At 38.9% G+C, this 24,350-nt stretch overlaps 6 protein-coding genes, 1 non-coding gene and 1 pseudogene across 10 annotated transcripts; 1 reads left to right on the top strand and 7 right to left on the bottom strand.

Moving 5' to 3' along the window:
• Positions 1-307: 307 nt before the first annotated feature.
• Positions 308-1,444, bottom strand: LOC117631570 (pre-mRNA-splicing factor ISY1 homolog). Its single transcript, XM_034364803.1, is given in 3 exon segments — positions 308-637; positions 639-1,191; positions 1,193-1,444. Coding segments are annotated over 3 exon segments (855 nt in total). The 5' UTR covers positions 1,312-1,444; the 3' UTR covers positions 308-454.
• Positions 1,445-2,131: 687 nt separating this feature from the next.
• On the top strand, positions 2,132-4,583 carry LOC117631265 (autophagy-related protein 18a-like). The gene is made up of 4 exons (XM_034364316.1): positions 2,132-3,127; positions 3,683-3,890; positions 4,020-4,146; positions 4,330-4,583. The coding sequence occupies exons 1-4, from the start codon at positions 2,339-2,341 to the stop codon at positions 4,418-4,420; spliced, it is 1,215 nt and encodes a 404-aa protein (XP_034220207.1). The 5' UTR covers positions 2,132-2,338; the 3' UTR covers positions 4,421-4,583.
• A 186-nt stretch (positions 4,584-4,769) lies between these two features.
• On the bottom strand, positions 4,770-8,206 carry LOC117631264 (putative protease Do-like 14). Its single transcript, XM_034364315.1, has 10 exons — positions 7,930-8,206; positions 7,759-7,846; positions 7,241-7,495; positions 7,019-7,146; positions 6,582-6,793; positions 6,323-6,404; positions 6,061-6,203; positions 5,832-5,952; positions 5,301-5,393; positions 4,770-5,148 (listed from the first exon to the last, which is right to left on the bottom strand). Exons 1-10 carry the CDS (start codon positions 7,942-7,944, stop codon positions 5,035-5,037), a joined length of 1,251 nt encoding a protein of 416 aa, XP_034220206.1. The 5' UTR covers positions 7,945-8,206; the 3' UTR covers positions 4,770-5,034.
• A 246-nt stretch (positions 8,207-8,452) lies between these two features.
• LOC117631268 lies at positions 8,453-9,728 on the bottom strand (annotated as a pseudogene). Its single transcript, XR_004586303.1, has 2 exons — positions 9,336-9,728; positions 8,453-9,047 (listed from the first exon to the last, which is right to left on the bottom strand). The product of XR_004586303.1 is annotated as a histone H2A, sperm-like (transcript).
• A 144-nt stretch (positions 9,729-9,872) lies between these two features.
• LOC117631267 (histone H2A.1) lies at positions 9,873-10,853 on the bottom strand. The gene is made up of 2 exons (XM_034364317.1): positions 10,577-10,853; positions 9,873-10,354 (listed from the first exon to the last, which is right to left on the bottom strand). The coding sequence occupies exons 1-2, from the start codon at positions 10,778-10,780 to the stop codon at positions 10,112-10,114; spliced, it is 447 nt and encodes a 148-aa protein (XP_034220208.1). The 5' UTR covers positions 10,781-10,853; the 3' UTR covers positions 9,873-10,111.
• A 4,110-nt stretch (positions 10,854-14,963) lies between these two features.
• TRNAG-CCC lies at positions 14,964-15,034 on the bottom strand. Its single transcript has one exon. It is a non-coding gene; the product is annotated as a tRNA-Gly (tRNA).
• A 424-nt stretch (positions 15,035-15,458) lies between these two features.
• Positions 15,459-21,077, bottom strand: LOC117631263 (ATP-dependent DNA helicase Q-like SIM). 3 transcript variants are annotated; one of them, XM_034364312.1, is made up of 15 exons: positions 21,009-21,077; positions 19,907-20,512; positions 19,599-19,818; positions 19,405-19,515; positions 18,954-19,143; positions 18,418-18,748; positions 18,091-18,323; positions 17,594-17,650; positions 17,426-17,506; positions 17,177-17,240; positions 16,797-16,896; positions 16,561-16,644; positions 16,237-16,444; positions 16,019-16,111; positions 15,459-15,922 (listed from the first exon to the last, which is right to left on the bottom strand). In XM_034364312.1, the coding sequence occupies exons 2-15, from the start codon at positions 20,496-20,498 to the stop codon at positions 15,569-15,571; spliced, it is 2,718 nt and encodes a 905-aa protein (XP_034220203.1). In that variant the 5' UTR covers positions 20,499-20,512; positions 21,009-21,077; the 3' UTR covers positions 15,459-15,568. The 3 variants fall into 3 exon arrangements, with proteins under 3 accessions (XP_034220203.1, XP_034220204.1, XP_034220205.1); XM_034364313.1 differs by having other exon boundaries at positions 19,907-20,563; positions 21,009-21,072; XM_034364314.1 differs by lacking the exon at positions 19,405-19,515.
• Positions 21,078-21,327: 250 nt separating this feature from the next.
• On the bottom strand, positions 21,328-24,217 carry LOC117632596 (luminal-binding protein 5). The gene is made up of 6 exons (XM_034366123.1): positions 24,034-24,217; positions 23,596-23,863; positions 23,273-23,484; positions 22,269-23,143; positions 22,077-22,159; positions 21,328-21,991 (listed from the first exon to the last, which is right to left on the bottom strand). The coding sequence occupies exons 1-6, from the start codon at positions 24,089-24,091 to the stop codon at positions 21,496-21,498; spliced, it is 1,992 nt and encodes a 663-aa protein (XP_034222014.1). The 5' UTR covers positions 24,092-24,217; the 3' UTR covers positions 21,328-21,495.
• Positions 24,218-24,350: the final 133 nt, after the last annotated feature.

The raw sequence follows: 24,350 nt of genomic DNA, 5'->3' as shown, positions 1-24,350 counted from the left end.
CACATCCAAATCTTCATGTTTGTACTCCTAAATTGTTCTTATTGAAACCTACTTTTCTCTAATCTTTTATTCTTCTTTCTTTAGAAAAATTAGAAATTTTCTCTCGTACTAAAGAGTACAAATCATGTATAAACTAAATAGCTGATATGTTCTTTGTTTACAAAGCTTACAGTATAATTTGAAAGAGGTAGCCAGGTAAACTCAGCAACAAACAAAGTAATGAAACTTTCAAGGACAACTATTACTCAATCCACCATCTAAATACTTTACAAACACTTACTTAACAAAGCCTACCAATAACCAAAGAGAATTCAACTTATTCCAGAACATTAATAAATCAAAAATCCATCTTAAACATCAATTTGATATTTGATAAGAACAAACAACTTTTTATCAGTCAATGAGTCAAATTAAACACAGTAACATACTCTTTCTCTTTCCAGGTGTCTGCATTCTAGCGCTGAATGTTAAGCATCTGCTTAGCCTCAGTCTGCTCCTCCAACAATCCATCACTAGTATACTTGCTCAGCAGCTCCTTCTTCTTCTTCTCCAGCACCATCTTCTCAATTTCCTTATCGTCCGGCAACGGCACGTGCACCACAAACTCTTTCTCCCTCTCACTCCTCTCTTGTAATTCCCTGTCTCTCTGCCTCAACCACCTCCTCTTCCTCTTCAAACAAAACCTCCTTCGCCTTCGCCACCGACACCACCTCCCCACTCTTCACCGCCCTCCTTGCCTCTTTCCTTATCTCCTCCATCCGTTTCCACTCTGCCACGGCCTCCGCCGGAGCCTCAACCTTCTCCAGAACCCCATCCTCATCGTCCCTATACCCATAATAGCTCGCATCAATCCTTTTGTATATATCGTACCTCGTCCTCCGCTTTCTCAGCTCCGGCGGCTTCTCGAAAAGCTCTCTGACTCCCGGCAACTTCTTCGCCGCTCCGAAATACCGATACCCAGGGCCGCGGCCGCTAGGGTTTGGGACGTTGATGATGTTGCCATCGAGGTCCGTCATCTTAGGGGCGTGTTTCGCGTAGTTAGGACCTCCGAGCTCAACAATTCGTCGTTCCCAGTGAACTTTCTCTCGTATGAGCTTGTTGAGGTCGCGGAGACGGTGCTCGCCAAGCCCTTCGTTTTGGATCTCGGCGACTTTTCAGCGAATCTCTCCCATGATTTTCTGCCGCCATTTGGAGGTCTCGGCATTCGGAGGCCAGGTATGGGCGTCGCTCTTTTGGCTTCTTCTTCTCTTCGGCTTTGAATGTGATGAATCGATTGAGCATCGACTGCGCTTTCTCTTCGTTACGAGCCATTGCGATTTGCTGCGAATTGTTCAACCAAGCGTTGGGGAAATTCCGTTAAACCCTAATTGAACCAGTGTATTTGGAATTGAGGCTTTTTGCTCAACCTCGATACTCAAATAACGGGGGCTCTTGCCGCCTCTTCCTGCTAAAATTCACAGCTTGATTTTTTACTTTTTCTCCTTTTCTAAATAGGAAAGCGTTAACGACAGAATTTGAAAAAAGAAGGTTTTTTTCACGGTTGGTTTGACGTATTTTACTTACGGATGGATTTAGATTTATCATTCACTATTGATAATGAATCAAGTTTCCACTAAATGAGAGTTCTTAGTGAAAATCTACTCCTCTCATAAACACCCTAATCAACTAAAACATAGTGTCAAAGTTTTGATGGGGCTACGTTTGTTCACCCGAGTTTATAACTTTTGACATTTGAATGAAACTTTACTATTTCAAACAAAATTAAAACTAAAATAGTGTCCAATAAAAAAAATAAAGCTGAAAATATAAGTGAATTAAAAATAATTATAAGTCAAATAGTTAAAGCATTTATCCATGCATCCGACGTACCTTGTTCAATTGCCCCCTCCCCGAATATAGGCTTTTTTAGTCTTTATAATTTTAAAGCTAGCATGTCAAATTCAACAACAAAACAAACCAACAAAGTTTATGATAATATTCAGAATTTTCTGTAACAAAATAAATGTGTATTACTAAATCAAATAAGCATGGACTTGTCAAAATTTTCCAAAACCAAATATGCTTAGGCTTTGTTAAAGATATAAGCATGATAAATTAGTATTTAAGTGGTGTTCATGGAAAAATTGGTTTGTATTCCAAAAAGAATTAGAAAATATATATATTTTGGCATAAGCTGTAAGTACAGCTTGGACAAATACACAACCCATAATCCAAAAATATCTTTCAAAGTTTATGGTGTGCAGCAAAACCCTCCCAAAAAATAAATATTAAAATAGGTCAAAATAAATAAAAACCCCAAGTCCTGCCTTCCTCCACCGCCACCGAGTTTCATGAGGCCATGACCACCATGTCCTCCTCCCCTGATTTACTCACCACGCCCCAAATGGCACACCCACAGCCTCTCCATGCAGCCTCCGAGCCCGAACCCGATGACTCTTCCTCTCTCTCCACCCAAAACACAAGTCCAGGCCCAAACCCGAACCCGACCCAAATCCCCACCCTCCTCCACCTCTCCTTCAACCAGGACCACGGTTGCTTCTCCGTCGCCACCGACGTCGGCTTCCACGTCTACAACTGCGACCCCGTCCGCGAGATCTTCCGCCGCGAATTTGGTCCACGTGGCGGCCTCGGGATGGTCCAGATGCTCTTCCGCTGCAACGTCCTCGCCCTTGTCGGCGGCGGACCCGACCCGCTCTACTCGCCCAACAAGGTCATGATTTGGGAGGACAACGAGTCCCGTTGCATCTGCGAGCTCTCTTTCCGGTCCGAAGTCAAAGGGGTCAGGCTCCGCCGTGACCGAATCGTCGTCGTTTTGGTCCAGAAGGTTTTCGTCTACAATTTCACTGACTTAAAGCTCCTGCATCAAATTGAGACCATCGCCAACCCCAAAGGACTGTGTGAGGTCTCGAACGTGTCGGGTCATCCGGTACTGGTGTGCCCGGGGCTCCAAAAAGGTCAAGTTCGGATCGAGAATTACGGGTCAAAGCGAACCAAGTTTGTAATGGCCCACGATTCCAGGCTCGCGTGCTTGGCGCTCACGCAGGACGGTCGGCTGCTAGCCACGGCCAGTAGTAAAGGCACTTTGATCAGGATTTTCAATACTTTGGATGGTTCATTACTTCAAGAGGTATTTAAATTTTAATTATTTTTCTTAATGTTCTCTGAAATTGTGTTTTGGGGTGCTGCCATGTCTATTTGTATGAACTAAGAATCAAGCTTTAGTTGAATCTGAGACAAAGTTGTCAGTATCTGTTCATCCTTGTTTTTGATTTCATTTTGGTTGGCAATGGCATAACTTTGCCAAAGCTAGGTTTTTGGGAAGCAATTTGTCTCAGAAAGGTGACTGGGATTCATGCTTGGTTGAGGTTTTAGGTTTTTGCGGGGTATATTTGGATATGATGCCACCATATTCTGTTGAATACTTGGTCTTTTGCTCATTAGTTTGGTTGGCAATGGCATAACTTTGCCAAAGCTAGGTTTTTGGGAAGCAATTTGTCTCAGAAAGGTGACTGGGATTCATGCTTGGTTGAGGTTTTAGGTTTTTGCGGGGTATATTTGGATATGATGCCACCATATTCTGTTGAATACTTGGTCTTTATAACTACTCTGCACAAAAATTTATTAACTTTTGTGGTAATTTAGTAACATTAATGTTTAAGGAATTACTTGGTATTTTATGTAGGTAAGGAGAGGAGCAGACAGAGCAGAGATTTACAGTCTTGCTTTTTCTTCTACTGCCCAATGGTTAGCTGTCTCAAGTGATAAGGGCACTGTCCATGTTTTCAGCCTAAAGGTTGATTCAGGATCCTTGGGAAACAATAGATCATGCAGTGCATCAGAAATCAGTCCTCCTAATCCTTCCGGCATTTCATCTCTCTCTTTCATGAAAGGTACGTAATTTGTTGCCAAGTTTATCTCTGAGGCACCATAGATAAACTGTAACGTCAATTTGTAAATGACTCGTAGTTGTGTATCTTGATCTTGGTCTTTCAACCTTGTTCTGGGTTCATCTTTTGCAGGTGTGTTGCCAAGGTATTTCAGCTCAGAATGGTCAGTGGCTAAATATCACTTGCAGGAAGGTTTGCAGTACACTGTTGCCTTTGGACACCAGAAGAACACAGTCGTGATTCTCGGCATGGATGGAAGGTAACCGAATGCGATATTGTTTATTCTTTTTGCAAGTCCCCGTTTTCTAAATGTATTGATTCCATGGAGCTGCCTTCAACTAGAATGTTCCTTATTTTAGTTAGATTGTTGGAATCTACTTTTCTTTTCTTTTCTGTTTCCGAAGATTAACTGTCTAATGAAATCATCGGATTGCGAATGCAGCTTCTATCGTTGCCAATTCGACCCTGTAAATGGAGGAGAAATGACTCAGCTGGAATATTATAACTTCTTGAAGCCAGAAGAAACTTTTTGAAGTGGTGTAAATATTTTGTTTTTGGTAGCACCTTTATGTTATGCCTTTTTCTTCTTTAAATTATTTAGGGTATTGGAATACATTGTAAATATTCGAGGAAATGAGAATATGCTAGAGATCGGTATCGGGGTTACGCATATATAACAGTTATATTATGTATCAATGAAATTAGTTGCAGTGATCAAAAAAATTTTGTCTCCAAATTTCGGATCGCCTTTAGTTCAATTCAACTTTATGCATCTATTCTATATGGTCCATTTCTGCCAAATATACTGTTAGATAAATTATTGCAAATAAAATTAGATAGAAATCCACGTTAGATAGTTGGAGTAAAAGAGACCCATACAAGTTTAAGGGTTAAATTTTGGAGATGATTTCTCCTTGTTGCTCGTATGCGAGTTACAATGAACACAAGGCTTCCATTCCATGGGAGCATGAGAAATTTTAGAAAGTAGACACCAAATTACAAACTAATTCACCTCAATATCAACAGTATCTTTCAAAGGTAACATTAACTACTAACTAGCTGGAATATGCATTCGCTCTTCTTTCCAGTCACAGAATTACAGGAACCAAACCAACAACAAACTATCTTGAAAACAAAAGCTTGTCATTCACATATCTGAATTCGACTCCTCTGCAGTTACAGTTAAAGTCAACTCATCTCTTGCTCTTTTCACAACTACCTTGATGGGCACCCCCACTCGGTCTCCCATTATTTCAATGATCTGTCACAATTTCACCAAATTTGATGAACATTTTTTAACAAATTATTACAAATCTAGTCATTTGCTAAATTGGTAAATTCAATACACTTTGCCAATATAGCATTCACTCAAAGAAGTTCATGGAAATAATATTGTAGTAAGGGTTCCAGTACCTCCTTAATGCTTTCAACAGCCTTTCCATCAAATTCAATAACAACATCACCAGGACGGAACCCAGCACGTTCAGCAGGTGACCCGGGAGTTACCTAGACGATCAAAAGGTAAATTATTTGACAAGTGATCCAGCCATGTTTAACAGTCAAACATGAACATGTTCATTCCAATGGGTGCACAACGAAGAAGTAAAAGTAAAAGTATGCTGATGCATATCTAGTGAAAAAGCTCAAGTTGCAATAAACTTGTGTGTTATTTGTTGAATACCAACTATCCTTAACAGCCTGGTTTTCATATTTGTGCATCACATACCCACTTAGAAAATATTGATAGATATCAAGGTAGAAAAAGCAATGAAATACACAACTAAGGCACTCTTACCAGATTAGACTAGGAAGCCATTTAAAAGTCATTGCAATTCTTTAACTGCCAACGGATGGCATCTAGATGTACTTTCCACCTCTGATACATTCAACTACTATTTGGATACATATGTACAAGATTGGGGAAGGAAGCAACTATATACATACCATGGGGACAAGAATCCCTTTCTTCACATTTGGGAATGTAGGATCTCTTTCTTTAAGCTGGGTGATGATCATCTCATTGAGATCAATCATCTTCAATCCAATCCAAGGCCGGACAACCCTCCTGCTGAACATGACTAATTAGTTTCACATATATTATCTTAAAAGAAACCAAATTATCAAAGAAGTGTATCACATAAAACTATTTGCACATGCTAAAACAAAAACATACCCATTTCTCTTGAAGTGGTCCAGAATTTTGGTGACCGAATCAATCGGTACAGCAAAACTCAATCCATCAGCAGCAAGTACTTTCATAATATTAACACCAATCACCTCTCCGTCAATATTAACTAAAGGCCCCCCAGAATTTCCCTGCAACACTCAGGTCATATACCCCAAAAAAAAAGGAGCCAAGTTTTAGGCACAATTCAAAGTCATTATCGAGAGAGAGAGAGAGAGAGAGAGAGAGAGAGAGAGAGAGAGAGAGAGACCGGATTGATTGCGCAATCCGTCTGTAAATACTCTCTCCGCAATCCACCAAGACCCAAATCAGTGCTTTTACGGTCAACACAACTGCATTAAAGGGAGAAACATGATGATAAACACCAAAAAAACATGATATAGTAAAATGGTCAAAGAAAAATTAAAGGCTTGAAATTGTGCATTTTTATGTGTGCGTTGCTAGGAGTTTAATTTGATAAATGGTAGACAAAAAAGATACAAACTCTCTATTACTGAAAACTAATTTACCTTACAATACCAGATGTGACTGTATTCTGAAGCGAAAGTGGACAGCCAACAGCTATCACACAATCCCCAGGCTGAAGCTTGCTTGAACTGCCGAGCTTTGCTGTTGGTAGTGGAGTTTTAGCATTGATCTTTACAATAGCAACATCGGATTGTAAATCCGCATTGACCACGGTACCCTCAAATGTTCGACCATCTTGCAAAGTGACATGAACCTGTATCAAGTTGAACCGAACATCAATCCTTGAAGATTGATATATTTTCCTAAAAGCCTGCTCTGAAAACCTATTGCATTTCTTAACTCAGCCTTACCAGTTACCCTATATTTTTACTTTGAAATATATGCCCTTCTATGTGTACCAACAGAGTCCCCAATGGAACTAGTACAGAACAGTCATTATGATATTTTAAATTATGATAATTGGGATAAAGTTCCTAACCTTCCCTTTTGATGAAGCTCTCAGCCCGTGAAAATCAACCACAGCATGAGCACACGTTAAAATCGTACCATCCTGGTTAATAATAGTTCCGGAGCCCATACCCTTTCCAGGACTGATCCCATATTCACCTACACAGTTGCCAAACAAAGCATCATTGTTAATTTCTCGATACAATACAACTGTCTCAAAGCAAAAATGAAAAATCCCAAAATGTATTTTTACCCTGTGGAGCAGATACGTTGACAACAGCAGGACCAACCTTAGCAGCCGCTTTTGCAAAAGAATCTCTGCCCAAACATCCACTACATGTCTTTGGTATCTCTCCAGCTGCTGAGACACCAGAAACATCCTTGCTTATATCTGATGATGGAACCGAACTATTTCCCAGAGAAAACAGTGGAACCGATAGCTCTGATTGCCATGGAAGCCACAGCGATTCGCGCAATGGCGCAGGGAGTGACACTGATGCCGTATAATCTAAAATCCAATTCATACTTAATGACTGATTATTATAGTTAATCAATCAGAAATGCATTATTCTTTAGACTCAAATTAAAAATGTGAATCTCGATCTGGATCGATCAAACGTTTGACATTTTTTTAATTGGGTTAGAAACCAAGCAACGAAAACCCAACATTTGATTTCTCGTTTCCTCATTCATCCAGCAACCAAAAAATGTTTCCCCAAAAACAGGAAGAGAAAAATTCACTTTGGATCAAAATAAAAGCTTTGAACTTACCGGAATTTCTGTTGCCGTTGGCGTACAATAAAACCGACCCTGCAGCGGCGGAAATGGCCACAATCCGGTTGCGAGTTGAAAGTTTTCTCTGCCGGAATCAGATGCGAAAGTAATAAGTTTCTAACGAAAGCTAATAAATTTAAAAATGAATTCCAATCAGATTGCGAATACCAGAAAATGGTTCATGAGTAAAACGAAACGAAGGCTTGACTGAATGTACTAGAAGTTCTGAAATGCAAGGTACACAAAAACCCAAGCTAAAACCCCTTCTTTGATGACGGTGTCTCAAATCTCAGACCAAAGGTTGAAGTGTTATTATTGGTCAGAGACCAAAGATGAAGTTCAAATGGGCTTTGCAGTTGGAATTACCTATAGCCCAAATCCTAATCGGGTACCGAGAATTAGGAATTGGAGCACAAATAAAAACACCAAACCTTTTGGGCGTTGTGGGTTGTGTTGTGTGCTCTCCGGTTTTGACTTTTCCTAAAAGAAATCAGATCTTCGACTTAAAAAATTGATGTAATATGTTCCTATTTTTATTTTTACAATGGATATTATAAACTATTCTAATGTACAGAAGGAGGTTGGAATTCGGATGCAGTGGGTGAGTACACTGTATTGGCCAAGTGGCCTAACTCACATTTGTGAATGTAAGTATTGATTTGAAGATTGGATTTCAATTGCATTCACAAAATAAGAAATCTTTCCATTTGATATGAGGATTTGCATTCCAAATTTCAATTGATCACCATAAGAAGATTGCATTTAAATTTCATTCACAAAATAAGAAACTTCCCATTTGAAGTTTCTTTCAGATATACCAACCCACTATCAGTTTCCATTTGTGCACTACTCTGACTAAAGAACCTTTCATTCCTATAGTTCCCTACTGACATTTACGTAGTTGCTGATACAGCAGAAACACCAGAAGAGGGGCTTGAGGCCTCCTCCTTGGGTGGTGAATTGGGAGACGCATTGTCGGCGACATCCGAAGCGGCGTCGTTTGCCTCATTCCCAAAGTCGGGAGCATCTTCTACAGCAGCAGAAAAAGACGATTTGTTGGTGGTGGGATTGACGAGCTTGGGAGCCTTGGAAGAGGCTTTGGACGACGTCGTCTCCTTTGGAAGCAAAACTGGGTTTATCTGCGGAAGCACACCGCCACTGGCTATGGTCACTCCTTTTAAAAGCTTCTCCAGCTCCTCGTCGTTTTTCACTGCCAATAGCACGTGCCGCGGGCTGATCCGAGTCTTCTTGTTGTCACGTGCCGCATTCCCCGCCAACTCCAGAACCTGACCGATTAATTTGTGATTTAATGATATAATTACAGAAACAGAAATCAAACAATTGTAATGAAAATGTCAGTTTTCTTTTCATTTCCTTCCTTTTCTCAACAACCAAACAGGAAAGAGAAACACGTCCATGATCAGTTCTTCCAAACAAAAAACACAAGGATCAGATATCAAGAGAAAATCAATACAGAAGTAATATCAGACGCAACAATCAGATCATGTAAAAATTATTTTGATAAAACAAGTTAAAATGCTTAGATCTGAGATATTGCGGATCAGAAAAATCACCTCAGCAGCCAAATATTCAAGAACAGCAGCCATGTAAATCGGAGCCCCGGTTCCGATCCGATCGGCGTAGCGACCAGCTTTCATGAAACGGCAGATCCGACCCANCCGGAAATTGAAGCCCAGCTCGGGCCGACTTCGACACTGCCTTCTTCCTCCCTCCGCCTATTCTTCCTCTGAACCCCTTCGCGGTTTCCATTTTTCTCTCAAGACTAGGGTGGTAAAACGATTCGTTTAGGAGGGAAAGTGCGAGAGTTTCGAACCGCTGGGATTTGAAATCACGTTCGCGTAATTTGGTAGGCAATATTTTATAGGGGAAAATGCCACGATGGCAATTTGCGAGTTTCTGTTTATGCCTTTGACATGTGTTTTGGAGCAAGGGCAACGAGACTGAGTGATACGTGGCAGGCCATGGATTTCAATTGGGTCAGGTTTGGATACTACCAAGCTCCATCCGTGGGTTTGGGTGAATGGAGTAAATTTATTTTTGTAACCATGTCACTCACCTATATCATATAATTACATTTTAATACCACACAATAATTTCTCTCAAAAATAATAATTGCCAGTTTTGGAAATTTCAAATCTCAAATTAAGGAGATTTCAAAAATACACAAAACATGAAATTTCCGATTATGCCATCCACATTTTCATTTGTGCAATAACTACTACACGAGAAAAACAAAATAAGACTAGGCCCTAAAGATCCCTACTGACATTATATATATATATATATATATATATATATATATATATAGTCACGAAAAACGACATGCGTTTTAGGCCTTCTTGGGAGACTTGGGAGACTTGGGCGCCTTCTCAGCAGCTTCAGAAGACGCATTGGAGGTCTTCTTTGGAAGCAGCACTGGGTTTATGTTTGGGAGCACACCACCGCTCGCTATGGTCACTCCTTGCAAAAGCTTTCCAAGCTCCTCGTCGTTTCTCACTGCCAATAGCACGTGCCTTGGGTTTATCCGAGTCTTCTTGTTGTCACGTGCCGCATTCCCCGCCAACTCCAGCACCTGATTTCAAAACGCCACCACCAATTAATAAGTAATTAATAATCAAAGAAACAAAAATCAAATCTCATTTTCCTTATTTTTCTCAAAATCCAAACAGCAAAAGAAAACACAATCGCACAAAACAATCAGATCTTATTGAGAAGTTTTTACGAGAAACGCATTTCGAGAAGGGGAAAAAGATGTAAAATGCTTAGATCTGAGAAACTTGGACCATGAAATTACCTCAGCGGCGAGATATTCGAGAACGGCGGCGAGGTAAATCGGAGCCCCGGTGCCTGTTCGCTGGGCGTAGCGACCCTTTTTCAAGAAACGGGCTATCCGACCCACTGGGAATTGGAGCCCCGCTTTGACCGACTTCGACACGGACTTCTTTCTCTCTCCGCCTTTTCTTCCTCCGGCGCCCTTGGTGACCTTAGCGGCTTCCATTCTCTCTCAGATTTTAGAACTGAAAATAAAATTTTGTTGCGGAGGGAAAGTTGGATTGTTTTGAAGCGCTTGGATTTGAATTTGGCAAAAGTCCTTTGGTGGGTTGTCTTTTATAGGGGGGTGTGCCACGTTGACGATCCGTATGCTTGTGTTTTAGCCAATTGGATTGTTTTGCAGTGAAGCGATAGGTGTGAGATTTGATGGTGATCAACGGCTGTGAGTGAAGACACGCTAGCAATCCGCGACTTCTGGATTTTGGAGAGTAGTTGGGGCATTAACTTTGCCTTGGGACCAAATATATTATTTTAGGGAGGTGATTTGCCATTTTTTCATTTACACCTATTCTCTTTTGCTTTTTAATATTTTTTAAGGTTATTTATTTAAATGGTCCTTAAATTTATACTCAAATTACATTTTGGTTTCTTAATTGAATTATTTATTCAAATAATTCATTAACTCTTTATTAATCGACACATTTGTCTTATCGTTATATTTTCTGTTAAATTTAGTCATGTGAGCTCATGCTACATTTAGGGGGTAAATAGGACTTTGACAACTAAAAAAATAAAAAAATATTAAAAATTAAGAAAAACTACATAAAACCCCTGAAATTATATGATCATTTTCAAATTCATACCCAACTTTAGAGACATTTACAAGTATATACTCAAACTTTCGAAAAACCTACAAATTACCCCATACATTACATAAATGCTAACGTGTCAAAAGTGAGACCTATTTTTTAATGATATGGACTTCCAAGTGGACTAAAAATTAATAAAAAATTTATTTTGTTGTTTAAATTATTTTAAAAAAATTAAGTCAAATCTATATTTTTTTTAAAAAAAAAGTCAAAGACCTAAAAAAACCCAACCTCCGTCAGCTTACCCTCTGCACCACGGCACCACCCTCACTGGAACGCCAACAAAACCAAATTTACCATCATCATCGTTAAACCCAAACCCATCACCAAAACCATCCTTAAACCAAAACCCAGCCATCACCAAGTCCTCCAAATAGGTTATTGTTTGATTGATTTGCTTCTTTTCTGTTTGAGTATCAAGGATCTGTTTGTGCGGCCCCAAACTCACTTCGTCAAACTCGGCCTTGCACGACGACTCATCATTCGCTGAGGGTAGGAGACAAACAGCGTTCGACTGGTGGAGCACTCCAAGTCGAGGTCGCGTAGCTGGTTGGCGAGCGAGGACAAGGCCATGTCGAGGTTGCTCTACAAGAGGAAATTTCAGCAGCACCCTTAACCCCCGCCTTTCTCTCTCTCCCACCCTGTAGCCACCATCTTCCCCAAATATTCAAAACGTAAATCTAATTAACCCCACATATTCAAAAATATTCATAAAATCCATTGAAAAATAAACGAACTTAAGGCAAATTTATTAGATCTGGTGTGTGGCATGTGATTGACTGGATTTGGTGGATGGGAGGGCAGTTGGATTTAGGCTAGGATGAAAGATAGGGTCGCTGGTTCGCTGGGTTAGGAGGAGAAGAGAGAGATTCTTTTTTTCATTTTAATTTTAATGATTTTAATTTTTTAAATAATTTTATATATATACAGTCCCCTTTTATTGAAGGATCCCTCAAATAATTTTATTTAAGGAATATCCTTTAAGGTACCCTATTATTTTTTTCCCAATAATCCAAACTATCTATTTTTTAGGTCCTCATTCATAGATCATCCTTACAAAAAATTAGACAAATCGAAAATTGTTTCGACATCCAATTGTGTCTTACAAAATCAATGAACACGGTGCTTCAAGAAAATACTAAAATTTCAATAACTCAATTGAGTGGTCAAATGATATCTGATTCAAGTGATTTTTTATAGAGATAATCTTTGAATGAGTATCTACAAAATAGACGGTTTAGATTAGTGAAATACAATCCGGAATAAGGCCTGCAAGGGGTATCCCTCAAATAAGTTATTTGAGAGATCCCTCAATGGAAACTCTCTGTATATATATATTCATTTATTTTATTTCTTATGTGGAGTCCATGTCAATTAAAAAATAGATCTCATAAATATCACATAAGTATTTAACAAATTAACTAACGGTTTGGCTAACGAATTGGCTAAATTGTAAGGTTTTCAGGAGTTTGAGTGTGTACTCGTAAATGTTTCTAAAATTGAGTATGAACTTGAGAATGACACTATAGTTGAGGGGGTTTTATGAAGTTTTTCTAAAAATTAATACAAAAATTTCTTTATTTTTTAAAATAATTAAAAACTATAAAAGAATAAAAAAGAACAAAAAGTAACTCCAAAAAAAAAAGTCCAACAATGTTCCATGGTGGGTCTGCAACTCTTGGCAAACAGATTGAGGAAAAAGCCACAGACCCATGCCGCAAATCCACTACTTGTTTCTGCTACCTCTGTTTCACACCTTCAAAGTGAGGATGTGAGCACTCTCTCTCTCTCTCTCTCTCTCTAAACAAACCAAGAGCCTTGCAGCCCCTATAAAAGTTTGAAGAGAAAAAAAGAGGGAGATAGAGGGAGAGAGGAGGGAATAAGTGGAGAAAATTGGAGTAGGAAAATCAGCTTCCTTATTTTAAGTATGATAGGTTAATTTAGTGGATCAAGTGTAAAAACTCAACTGCGTGATTTCCAATTCAATTTATGACGCAGATTATTGAATGGAAATGCTAAATTCCCATTTATACTTTAATTCGTATTTTTCATCTTCACTCCTCTCAATTTGCTTTGAAATTTTTGGGGAATTTTCGTGTCTACCTTACGACCTACTAAAATAGTAACTCATGTCTCATTCTCGAAAAAATATCAATTGTGAGTGTATTTGTATCTCTCATCGCGTTAATACAATGAAAGATGCATACATAAGTGGAGTTCTTGCCCCATACTCGCTCTCATCTCATTCCTATCCTAGGGCCTATGAAGATGTTCAGAGGCGGAGCTAGGATTCTTAGTATGGAGGGGCCAAAATTTCAAAATCACTTCAACTAGGTTTTTCATCTTCAATTGGGAGGGCCATCACTAATCTAATCGCAATAATTGTATTGCTATATCATATATTTTATAATATATTACAAGAGATTAATAATTAAGTGGGGGGGCCAGGGCCATGACAGGCCTGACTGTAGCTCCGCCGCTGAAGATGTTACTCTTAACTTGTGATTATGGAATGATGAAAAAAGCTTTCTAATAATGATCCTTACCCCCAACGCATTTTCCTCCTCCTCCTTTTTTTTCCCAAACCATCCCATTAAGAGTTAATGAGCTTTGTGACATGAAATGACACAAAAAGTTCTCATTCCTAAATGAATTTGAAAGAAAATTGTAACCCAAGAAGAATATGAACCTGTAAAGTTATTGAACGGATTGTATTAACAAATAAAATTCTTTGAGCATTCCTCACAACATAAACTTCTTGGACCATATAGCTTATGCATGAAATTTTTTGAACCATTGGTATTTGGGAATGCAATCAGAATGATTGCAATGTCCCCTCTAATTAATTGTTCCTTAACCTGACTCTGCTGCCATGACTATAAGCTGATCACTTGGGAAAGAGGTAATGATCTTCATTTGCAACCTCCTCAAATTAGCAGCAAATTCCAATGCTTCCTTCATGGTGGCCCGAGCACCGGCCAAGGCATCCTCCAGCTCCTTATTTATCAAGTAAAATGAGCATATCTGGCTTAGAATTCGGTCATGCCTTTCTTGAAACCTCGCTGCCCTCTCTTCAGCTTGCTCCAGTGCTTCATTAACAATCCTTAATTTTTCTGTTGTGACTTGTTGCATGTGCCATTTCTTTATATTCGGCACGAAGAAGAAGATGGAGGAAGAGAAACCGATTACGGCGAAAATTACATGACTGAAATCCATGGAGATCATGTTAATTATTTTGTTGTAGTCTTGAAGAGGTGCACATGTAATAAGAAGAATGGAAGAAAGGAACATAACTGAGGGGAGCCTAGATTACATTACATATATATTCTTTCCTTTAATTATGTGGGTTTGTCATATAACTCAATAAGGGAATATTCTTTGCGTTTTTCTTTTGTTTTGCCTGCCAATTTAAAGGAAACTTTCATCTCTAACAAAAATGGGTGACAATGGTGTGTAAAATAACTGAACGAGATGAAGCCAAATAAAAGGTAAATGTGATATAAACTCCTAATGAAGCCAAAGGGTACATTTTCAAAAGAATGCGCATCCAGGGAATCGAACCCTGGTCAGTACCGTGGGAGGGTACTATGATACCACTACACCAGATGCGCTTGTTGTTCATAACTAATTTACTATATATAAATACTACCACATAAAAAAAGTAGAAATCACTTGAAAATGTGATAAATAATCACTATTCTTATTTATTTTTAGTTTTTATATTAAGATTTAAGATATATTTACAATAATAATGGTGCAATTTTAGACATTTACTATATGATTTTTCTTTTTCTTCTGGTCAAAATGTTAAACTTTACAAAGAAATTGTTTTGTTTTATTGACATTCTTGGCAAAACTTGATTTGAGAAAGTACAATTTTACAGTGTGCTAACGGAAATTGAACTCAAACTTTGTAGGATTTTTTTTTTTTTTTTTTTCAATTTTCAATTTGCGAAAAAACAATTATAAAATCCAATAGAAGAATGGGTTGGAAATTAATCGATTTTAATCCTACGTTAATTCATGATTGCAAGATTAAGCAATATGCTACTGAAAAATAATTGCATTTTGAATCATAGGCTCCACCACAACCTATTTGGTTAATTGCTGTCATAGATTCATTCTACATGTAAATTCCAAACTTGTCAATGCTTCAATGACCTTGGTCGGGCACCTTTTTTGGAGAGTTTGGCTTCTATTCTGCCTCGAGCAGTTCTTAAATTTGGACTATGTCGTTGCTTTCGTGATTTTCGTCGTCCTCTTTTACCTCCGGTGTTAAATGGCTTTCTGTTGCATTGCATATTCTCTAACCTCTGACGTCGAATCTCAGGATCAGCCCAGCCTCTTCCCCACTCTGAGAAAGTTGAGAAAGATTTGGGTCTGTTTGCAGAAAGCAGCATATCTGCTTCAGGGTGAACATAGAAAGTTTGCTCCCCTTTGGTTTCAAGAAACTCCAACCCAAGTTCTGTTAGCTCAGGGAACTTTAGCTGAACATGCGTCTGCATTGAATATTCAAGTTGAAACTCTGAGATTAGACTGACAAAATAGATGTAAGCAGAAGCATACACATGCATGCATGCATGGTGAATGTGTACCTTGTTATCTCCCTCTTTGATGTATCCTTTACTTTCCATAATTCGGACAAGGCCTTGCCACCAAAGCAGTTCAGTTGCCATGAATTCTTGAGACTGCACGCCGCAGTGTTCATGGTCATCGTATGGAAATCACCAAACAATGTGTTAGAATTTGAGTTGCATTTTAAGCACCGCCGCTAGAATTTCACGAAAGCATAGAGTAAGAGAGTGAGAATCACCTGCTCCCTTATTTTACTGATAATCATCCTGAGATTTAGCTTCCCCATATAACTTTCACGTCTAAGTCTAATGTCACTACTTGTAGCATCATCATATGAACCATTCCTGTATTGACTTGCATGATGAGCAGATATAACCTGCATGATGAGATCTGCTTCCTTTCTCAAATTCTTCAGTTCGGGTGGTCCATCAACGCACACATCACACCTGCATTAAGGAAATTGCTTAATGAGCATAAACTATGAAACACTGTCAACTGTGGCTAAAGATAAAACACATTAAACATAAAACGGAACCTCAAAAAGAGAAGCAATGATACGTACAAGAGACACTTTTCAGAACTAAAATCCTCTCCGAAGTACTCCACAAGTTTTTTAGCCCGACAGCATGAAGAATTCATTCCATACCTGCAAGTATACAAAGAAAAGCATATAATACATAGTGCTGCCTGCATGTGTGCATGCGTGTGAAACTAAATATTATGCTGGGTAAAGTTGGTAAAAGTGTGATCAAATTTCACAGTGGAAGAAGGCTGCAAGGAGATGTATTTAACATCAACCTAAAACAATCTGACAACATCATATATGCTTGCTTTGTCTGCTCTTCACTTCTTCGACTCGGCAAAAGTGATGGCACTCTTGTTAGGTTTGCAAATAAAACTGCTCGAGAAAAACAGAAGAGGTTTCATTAGATCCTATCCAACAATATAGACCCAACAAGAGTCGCAATCAATAAAGCAATGCAATATAAGGTGAAAAGGCAGAGCAAGATTTAAAGTTTGAAACAGAATGTATCATGAGCATGGAATGCATAATAAACTGAGAAACAATAAATAGTATCTCAACAAGATTATTTGCCACAAAGGGTCAAAAAGGTTAAAGACTTCAATTAATTTAATCTAGTTCACATCTAATATTCTGGAAACAGAGATCAGCTTACTGCAGTCGGCTAATTTTCCATCCCTGCCCGCTCGACCGGCTTCTTGATAGTAAGCTTCCAGACTCTACAACAAACCAAAAAGGTATAAGAAGCTCACAGCAAGGATAATGAAGTGATACATCAAGGGAAATTTGTAGTAGGCATTTATGTTGTTGCCTAAACAGAGAAGCAAGGGACTGAGTTATGTTTAGTTCAGAACAAAGAATGAAGAAACATTAAATTGAAGCAAAACTAGATTAAGAAGATCACCTGTGGCCAGCCATAGTGGATTATTCTTCGGACATTTAACTTGTCAATTCCCATTCCGAAAGCAATTGTTGCAACAACCACCTAAAATGAGGGAATATACATTTAATGGCTAAACTATCCATTGGCCTATGCAACATTCCTAGTATCCATGAATCTGAAAACTCATACCTCTAAAGTATTTTCATGAAACATCTTGTGAACCTGCCTTAGATGTGACTTCGGCAACTGGAGAAAAATCAAACCAACATATACGTTACCTAGCAAACAAGAGATACGCTTTCATGGCAGCATAGAGCATCTTTAATTTAGCAATTGGATAACGAGTGAACTCAAGAATGAGTTAGCACGATAGGACAATAAAAAATAATCTACCATCAGAATTCATCTATAAGTAAATGAAAAAGCCTGCTATTGTGGGTAAATGCACCCGTTTTCCCTATCCCACAGTATTTCAACATCATCAACATTGTGCGACTGAATTTTCACCCATAAACAAATTCTAGTGGTCTACAATGTTTGGTAATTGTAGTGACAAAGGAAATTAGGGAGCTAAGAGGATATTTCAGTAGCAAAAGAGATTAAGAGAACTCCATACTAGACTGTAAGAAAACAGTGGGATAATATGCATCCACAAATATCTACAAAGGTTATAATCCATGACATACCGCTGCATTATAGGCAGCAGCCTTCACGCCACACCTACAAAGATAGTTTGCAATGCTCAACGTTCCTTTTCTAGTAGGAACATATATGATGGTTGACCCTTTCTCTAACGGCTCCTGCAAAAGTTTTAGTCTTTCTTCTGGCTTATTTGGTAGATCAATAATATCAGATCTAGTTTCATTTTTGGTATTCCAGTCCTCACAAAGAGATTGTCCACAGAACTCACCGCAGCTAACTGCAAGCATGAAAAAGATCAGCACATTGAACATAATCATGTCTAACATGCTATGAAGTCTATTTCAGATATCAGAACTTGAAAATTACAATACCGTCCCAATCATTCACACTCTGAAAGATGTCAATGTCATTCTCCAAGTACTCAACTGACAGCTCCCTTCCCTTTGAAGCACTCGAACCATTTTCCTGCGATGAATCTACTTCGTCTTTGTCAGAGTAACCATCCTCAAAATTGTCTAAATCATCCTGAGAAATGTTATCTTCATCTGATATGCTACCATTAGCACTATCCATCACATTGTTTAGTTCTTGTGACATGACTATTTGTTTCTTTTCACCCATTCTTCTCTTTCCAGTATACGTGTCTATCAATTCGTGGAAATCATTCTCATACGATGATGCCGATGTTCTACTATGTCGTACCTGTAAGATGAGATGAAAAATAAAATGGATGAAGCAAATAAAGAAATTAAATTAATTGGGATTCTACGAAATTGTTCATGCAGAACAAAACCCAATCCTGCTGATTACTTCATATAAAGATCCAAAGTTATAAATTAAAAAAATATAATAATAAAAACCTGAAATTATACTGGAACATTTTGAAAAATCAATCCAATGAACTCACCGTAAATCTTAGATTTGGCCTGAAAAAGGAAGTAAGCACAACCTTTGTTTCCTTTGACATGGACAATGACCTAAGAATGTCTTTACGGACCTGAATTGTGGCAGTAGCAGTCAATGCCATCAGTGGTATATCAAATTTTAAGAATTTTAAATTGCAAGCACTGAAGTTCTTTCGCAACTCAGACAATCTCCTGAAACATTTGGAAATTCAATGTCAAGGAAATATGATAACTTTCATCTATCCGAAGAACTAGAATGATGCCTCATATAACTTAGAAGGCACAGCAAAGACAAGATAGAGACTTGAACCCCAAGAATGTTTGACTGATTTATAGGCATCTATTCCCATGTCTATGACATACATTAGTCATACGACTCATAGATAAATCCAATCACTATTCTTGTAGTGATAGATATATACCAATGCAATTGTAAACAGATATCCGACGAACCTGTAATCAGGCCGAAAATCATGGCCCCACTTTGAAACACAATGGACTTCATCAATCGCAAAAAGTGCGATTCCACGATTTTCTGCTAATTTTTGAAGTGGCTTTATCAGTCTGTAGCATGGTCGATTGTAATTTGTGAGAACCTTTGAAACACCTCAGTCAAACAACAGCCATATAATAATGAAGTCTCTTACCTCAGGATAGTTTCGGGGCAAACATATATTATGTCGTACATGCCGCTTATTGATTTATTTTCCACAGTACTATCTGGTTGCCCAGATCCAAGAAAGCAAGCAGAAACCCCATGTTTTGCCAGCTTTAAGCATTGATCATGCATCAAGCTTATCAACGGTGAAATCACCACCACCACCTTCCCTGTCAACAATGCTGGAATCTGGAAACACAGAGATTTCCCTGCGCAACAGTAATTATGAATCTAAGATAGCAGCCCATATAACTGAATATCAACAAAACAGCACAAACATAAGCTGGATAATAATACCTGACCCTGTTGCAGCAAGAACAAGAGAATCTTGGTGAGCCATCCAAGCAGCCAAGACTTCCTTCTGGAAATTTTTTAATGATGAATAACCAAAATGCTTTTGCAAGAGACTGTTAGCTTTCTTCTGCCAATCTGATTGATTCTCCAGGCAATCAAGCAGAGACGTGTCTGATAAAACTTCAACACTGCAATTCATGCCAGAAAGAGGTTTCAAACACTGTTCTATAGGACCACGTACTATTTCTGATCCAGAAACTGATACATCAGGTACCCCATCAGTTTTACTCCTTTTGGGTCTACTATTGGATTGAAAATGCTCCAGTATGCTAGACTGTTGAATTTGAGCCGAAGGGAATGAGGCGGGCAGAGGTCTTTTCCCGGGAGCCTTTACATTTTTCATGGAACTAGAACTAGTTGATGATGCTCTTGTTGCTCTCCGATTGGTACTACAACAACCATTCAATATATAATCCAATGCATCATCAAATGATGGCCCTACTTCTTTCACAGCCTTTTTGACAGTGGAATTCTCAAAACCCATTTCAAGCAGTTTTGCAATGACTTCATCAGCTGAGACGCCATTGGCATTCATGGTATGAAAGGGGTCTGTAGCAGAAGTCCAGGAAACCCAAAGTCAAGCATGCATCAAAATGCAAGCTACAAAACATATGAAAAAGTACATAATATTCAAAATCCAACTGAATTGTATGGTTGCACTTGGGTTTTGCCAATAGAATTGGAACTTTATTTTTAAACCAACTTTCTTTTCCTAAGCCTTCATAACAGCCTTTTTTCTTTTCTTAAATAAAAAAGGGATCTTGCCCTTCCCCTTATTACCTGAACAAGTCCTAATTTAATTCCTTCATAATAAAATCGATTTGAATAAGCAATAGTGGTGCCAGACTGGGTTCAGAGCTTAAAGATAAATTCTTTCATTTCTGATTTTCTTCATGTTCTAAGCAACCAAATCGAGAAAATTAACAACCACGAAGAACAATTCCGCGCGTTCAATTAGGGAACAATTAAACAAAAATTGAAGAAAAACAATGACGCTACCAAGATTAAAATCCAAAGAGGGAAAATAGAAAGCATGATAGCTTACTTTACTCTTTAGCCGGTCAGAGCGCCTAGAACTCTCTCTCTCTCTCTGTGGGAACTATCCCCGCCAAACTCCGAAGTGGGCAATTTTGAAGTTGGGGTTTTCATTACATTTTGTCCTGTGATCCCACGTCATGTCGTCCGTCAACTTGATCAAGCATACGGCAAGTCGTTGGAATATATGGATGCCTTGCCTTCCTTTTTGTGTTGTGTTGTGAATTTATGATTGTTGCCAATTTTCTTGTTTATTTTTTATTTTTATAACTTTTAAACATTGATTTTTATTTTTATTTTTGGATAGGAACTTTAAAACATGATTGAAATGAAAGAAGAACTCAACTTTCCATTCAATATTGAACTTTGAAACTGTTAAAATATACATGAAAACCAAGAATATATAAAAAAAACATGGTACTTTCTTTTTGGTCAGGGAAAAAAAACCCATGCTACTTTCTACAACAAAACCCTCAAACTTTCATCTCCCTCACCGTCTACAACTCATCATTTGGTTCTTCCTCATCCTGAGAATCAGCAGAAGAAGCTCCACCACTCTTCTCATAGACTTGCTTTATCACTGGATTGCACACTGCTTCCACCTCCTTCAGCTTCTCATCAAAGTCATCCTTGTCTGCGTTTTGGTTGTCATCCAGCCATTCAAGAGCCTCCTTCAGTGTGCTTTCAATCTTCTCCTTGTCATCTGAGTCAATCTTATCTGCCAGCTTGTCCTTGTCGTTGATGGTGCTCTTCATGTGGTATATGTAGGTCTCAAGCTTGTTCCTGGCGTCTATCTTTTCCCTCACTTTGTTATCCTCTTCTGCAAATTCCTCAGCCTCCTTCACCATCCTCTCTATCTCCTCCTGGCTCAGACGCCCCTTGTCGTTAGTAATCGTTATTGATTGAGACCTCTTTGCAGCCTTGTCCTCCGCTCTCACTTGTAGGATGCCATTTGCATCAACCTCAAAGGTCACCTCAATTTGGGGCACTCCCCTGCAAGAGAAAAATAAAGCATTCAGCTTTCAGTATATGTCAATCAAGCACACCAAATAAGTGACAAACTAGCACTCTGGTTTACCTTGGAGCAGGTACAATGCCAGTGAGGTCGAATTTTCCAAGCAAGCGACAATCCTTCGTCAAGCTTCTTTCACCTTCATACACCTGATAATTTTCCAAGACTAGCATTAGTCAAAACACCAAATACACGCATTATGCAATATGTGGAAATTCCCATCTCAATAGCTTGTGCATTTATCTGTTATAAACATACCTTGATGGATACTGTGGTTTGCTGGTCTTGATAAGTGGTAAAGATCTGAGACTTCTTAGTTGGGATAACAGTGTTCCTTGGAATTAATTTTGTCATGACACCACCAGCTGTTTCAATACCAAGACTCAAAGGGGCAACATCAAGCAAAAGAAGGTCTTTGGTTTCATCCCCGCCTTCTCCACTGAGAACTCCACCCTGAACCGCAGCACCAAAGGCAACAGCCTCATCAGGATTGACTCCCTTGTTTGGTTCTTTCCCATCAAAGAAGTCCTTCAACAACTGTTGCACCTTAGGAATTCGAGTACTCCCACCAACGAGCACGATCTCATGAATATCTTTTTTCTTGAGGCCTGCATCTTCTAAAGCCTTCTTCACTGGCCCCATGGTCTTCTTGAACAAGTCCACGTTCAACTCCTCAAATCTAGCCCTTGTCAATGGCTCTGAGAAATCAATACCGTCAAAAAGAGACTCAATCTCCACCCGGACCTGGTGCTGACTACTCAAGGCTCTCTTAGCTCTCTCGCATTCCTTTCGAAGCTTCCCAAGAGCCTTGTTATCCTTGCTAATATCCTTGTTATACTTCTTCTTGATCAACTTGATGAAGTAGTCCATCACTCTATGGTCAAAGTCCTCTCCTCCCAAGTGGGTATCTCCACTTGTAGACCTTACCTCAAACACACCATTATCAATGGATAAAATGCTAACATCAAATGTACCACCACCAAGATCATAAACCAAGATGTTCTTTTCCTCTTTCTTGTCTAGACCATAGGCAATAGCTGCCGCTGTAGGCTCATTGATTATTCGGGCCACATTGAGCCCAGCAATGATGCCTGCATCCTTGGTAGCTTGCCTCTGTGCATCATTGAAATAAGCTACAAGAACCAATGAAAAGCAACCCATGAGACCAACGTATACAATAAGATAATCACTATGTATTCTCATTGGTATTATCTAATTTCCACAGTGATATACAAGATTAAGAGAGGAAACTCTGACTATACCTGGAACTGTTACCACAGCATCTTTGATTTTCTTCCCCAAATAGGCCTCAGCTGTTTCCTTCATCTTACCCAATATCATAGCACTGATTTCCTCAGGGCTAAACACCTTTGTTTCACCTTTAACCTTCACCTGAATATAAGGCTTCCCATCTTTGTTCACAACCTTATATGGTAAAAACTTAATATCTCTCTGCACCTCTGGATCATCAAACCTTCAAACAAAACACCAAATCAAACAAAACCCATTTAAGTTCACAACCCAAATTAAGCACACAAATAACCCACAATCTCTTTCAACCCAATTATGAAGTAAAGTTGCTTACTTTCTCCCAATAAGCCGCTTGACGCCGAAAATCGTGCGTTCTGCGTTGAGAGGGGCTTGATTCTTTGCGGCCTCTCCAATTAAACGCTCGGTATCAGTGAAGGCAACCCAGGAGGGTGTGATTCTGTTGCCTTGGTCGTTTGCTATGATTTCTACATTACCATTCTTGTACACTCCCACACAAGAATACGTAGTTCCGAGATCAATTCCGATCACAGTCCCCACCTTGGATGAACCTCCGGCTGCCGATGCTATTCCACACAAGAATTCTAGCCAAGCAAAAATAAAAAATCTCAACTTCTTCAGCAAATTTAACGTAACAAGAGTTGTAAGTGACAGAGACTAACCAAAAGCTCAAATTTTCAAAGATCAAAATGATCAACTGTGTTAAGAAACTAGCAGAGAATTTTTATTGAGCTTAATTTGATCATTTTGGTACCTGAAATAAAGAGAAGCAGAAACGTGAACGACAATGCTTGGATCTTCTTCACCTCCATTGCTTTGTTTCTCGTAGTTTCTCTATAATCTGCTGCGCTTTATCCGTAAATCTTGGCCTTCTTTTTGATATTGCGTTTGTGATTTTGTCCGAACTTCAGCTGACTGGAAGAGCCGAGGTTCAGGGGTTCGTATTTATACAGTTTGGCCTTGGTTCGGTTCTATTTTTCGTCATGCGTATTCCATCCAGTGGCGATGCGCCACGTCATCAAATTTGCATCAGCGTTTGTTGTTGCCTTGCGACCGGGACATGTCAAAGCT

This window comes from Prunus dulcis, chromosome 6 (assembly GCF_902201215.1).
Source record: "Prunus dulcis chromosome 6, ALMONDv2, whole genome shotgun sequence".
NCBI lineage: Eukaryota > Viridiplantae > Streptophyta > Magnoliopsida > Rosales > Rosaceae > Prunus > Prunus dulcis.
This window is presented reverse-complemented; position numbering and strand designations above follow the sequence as displayed.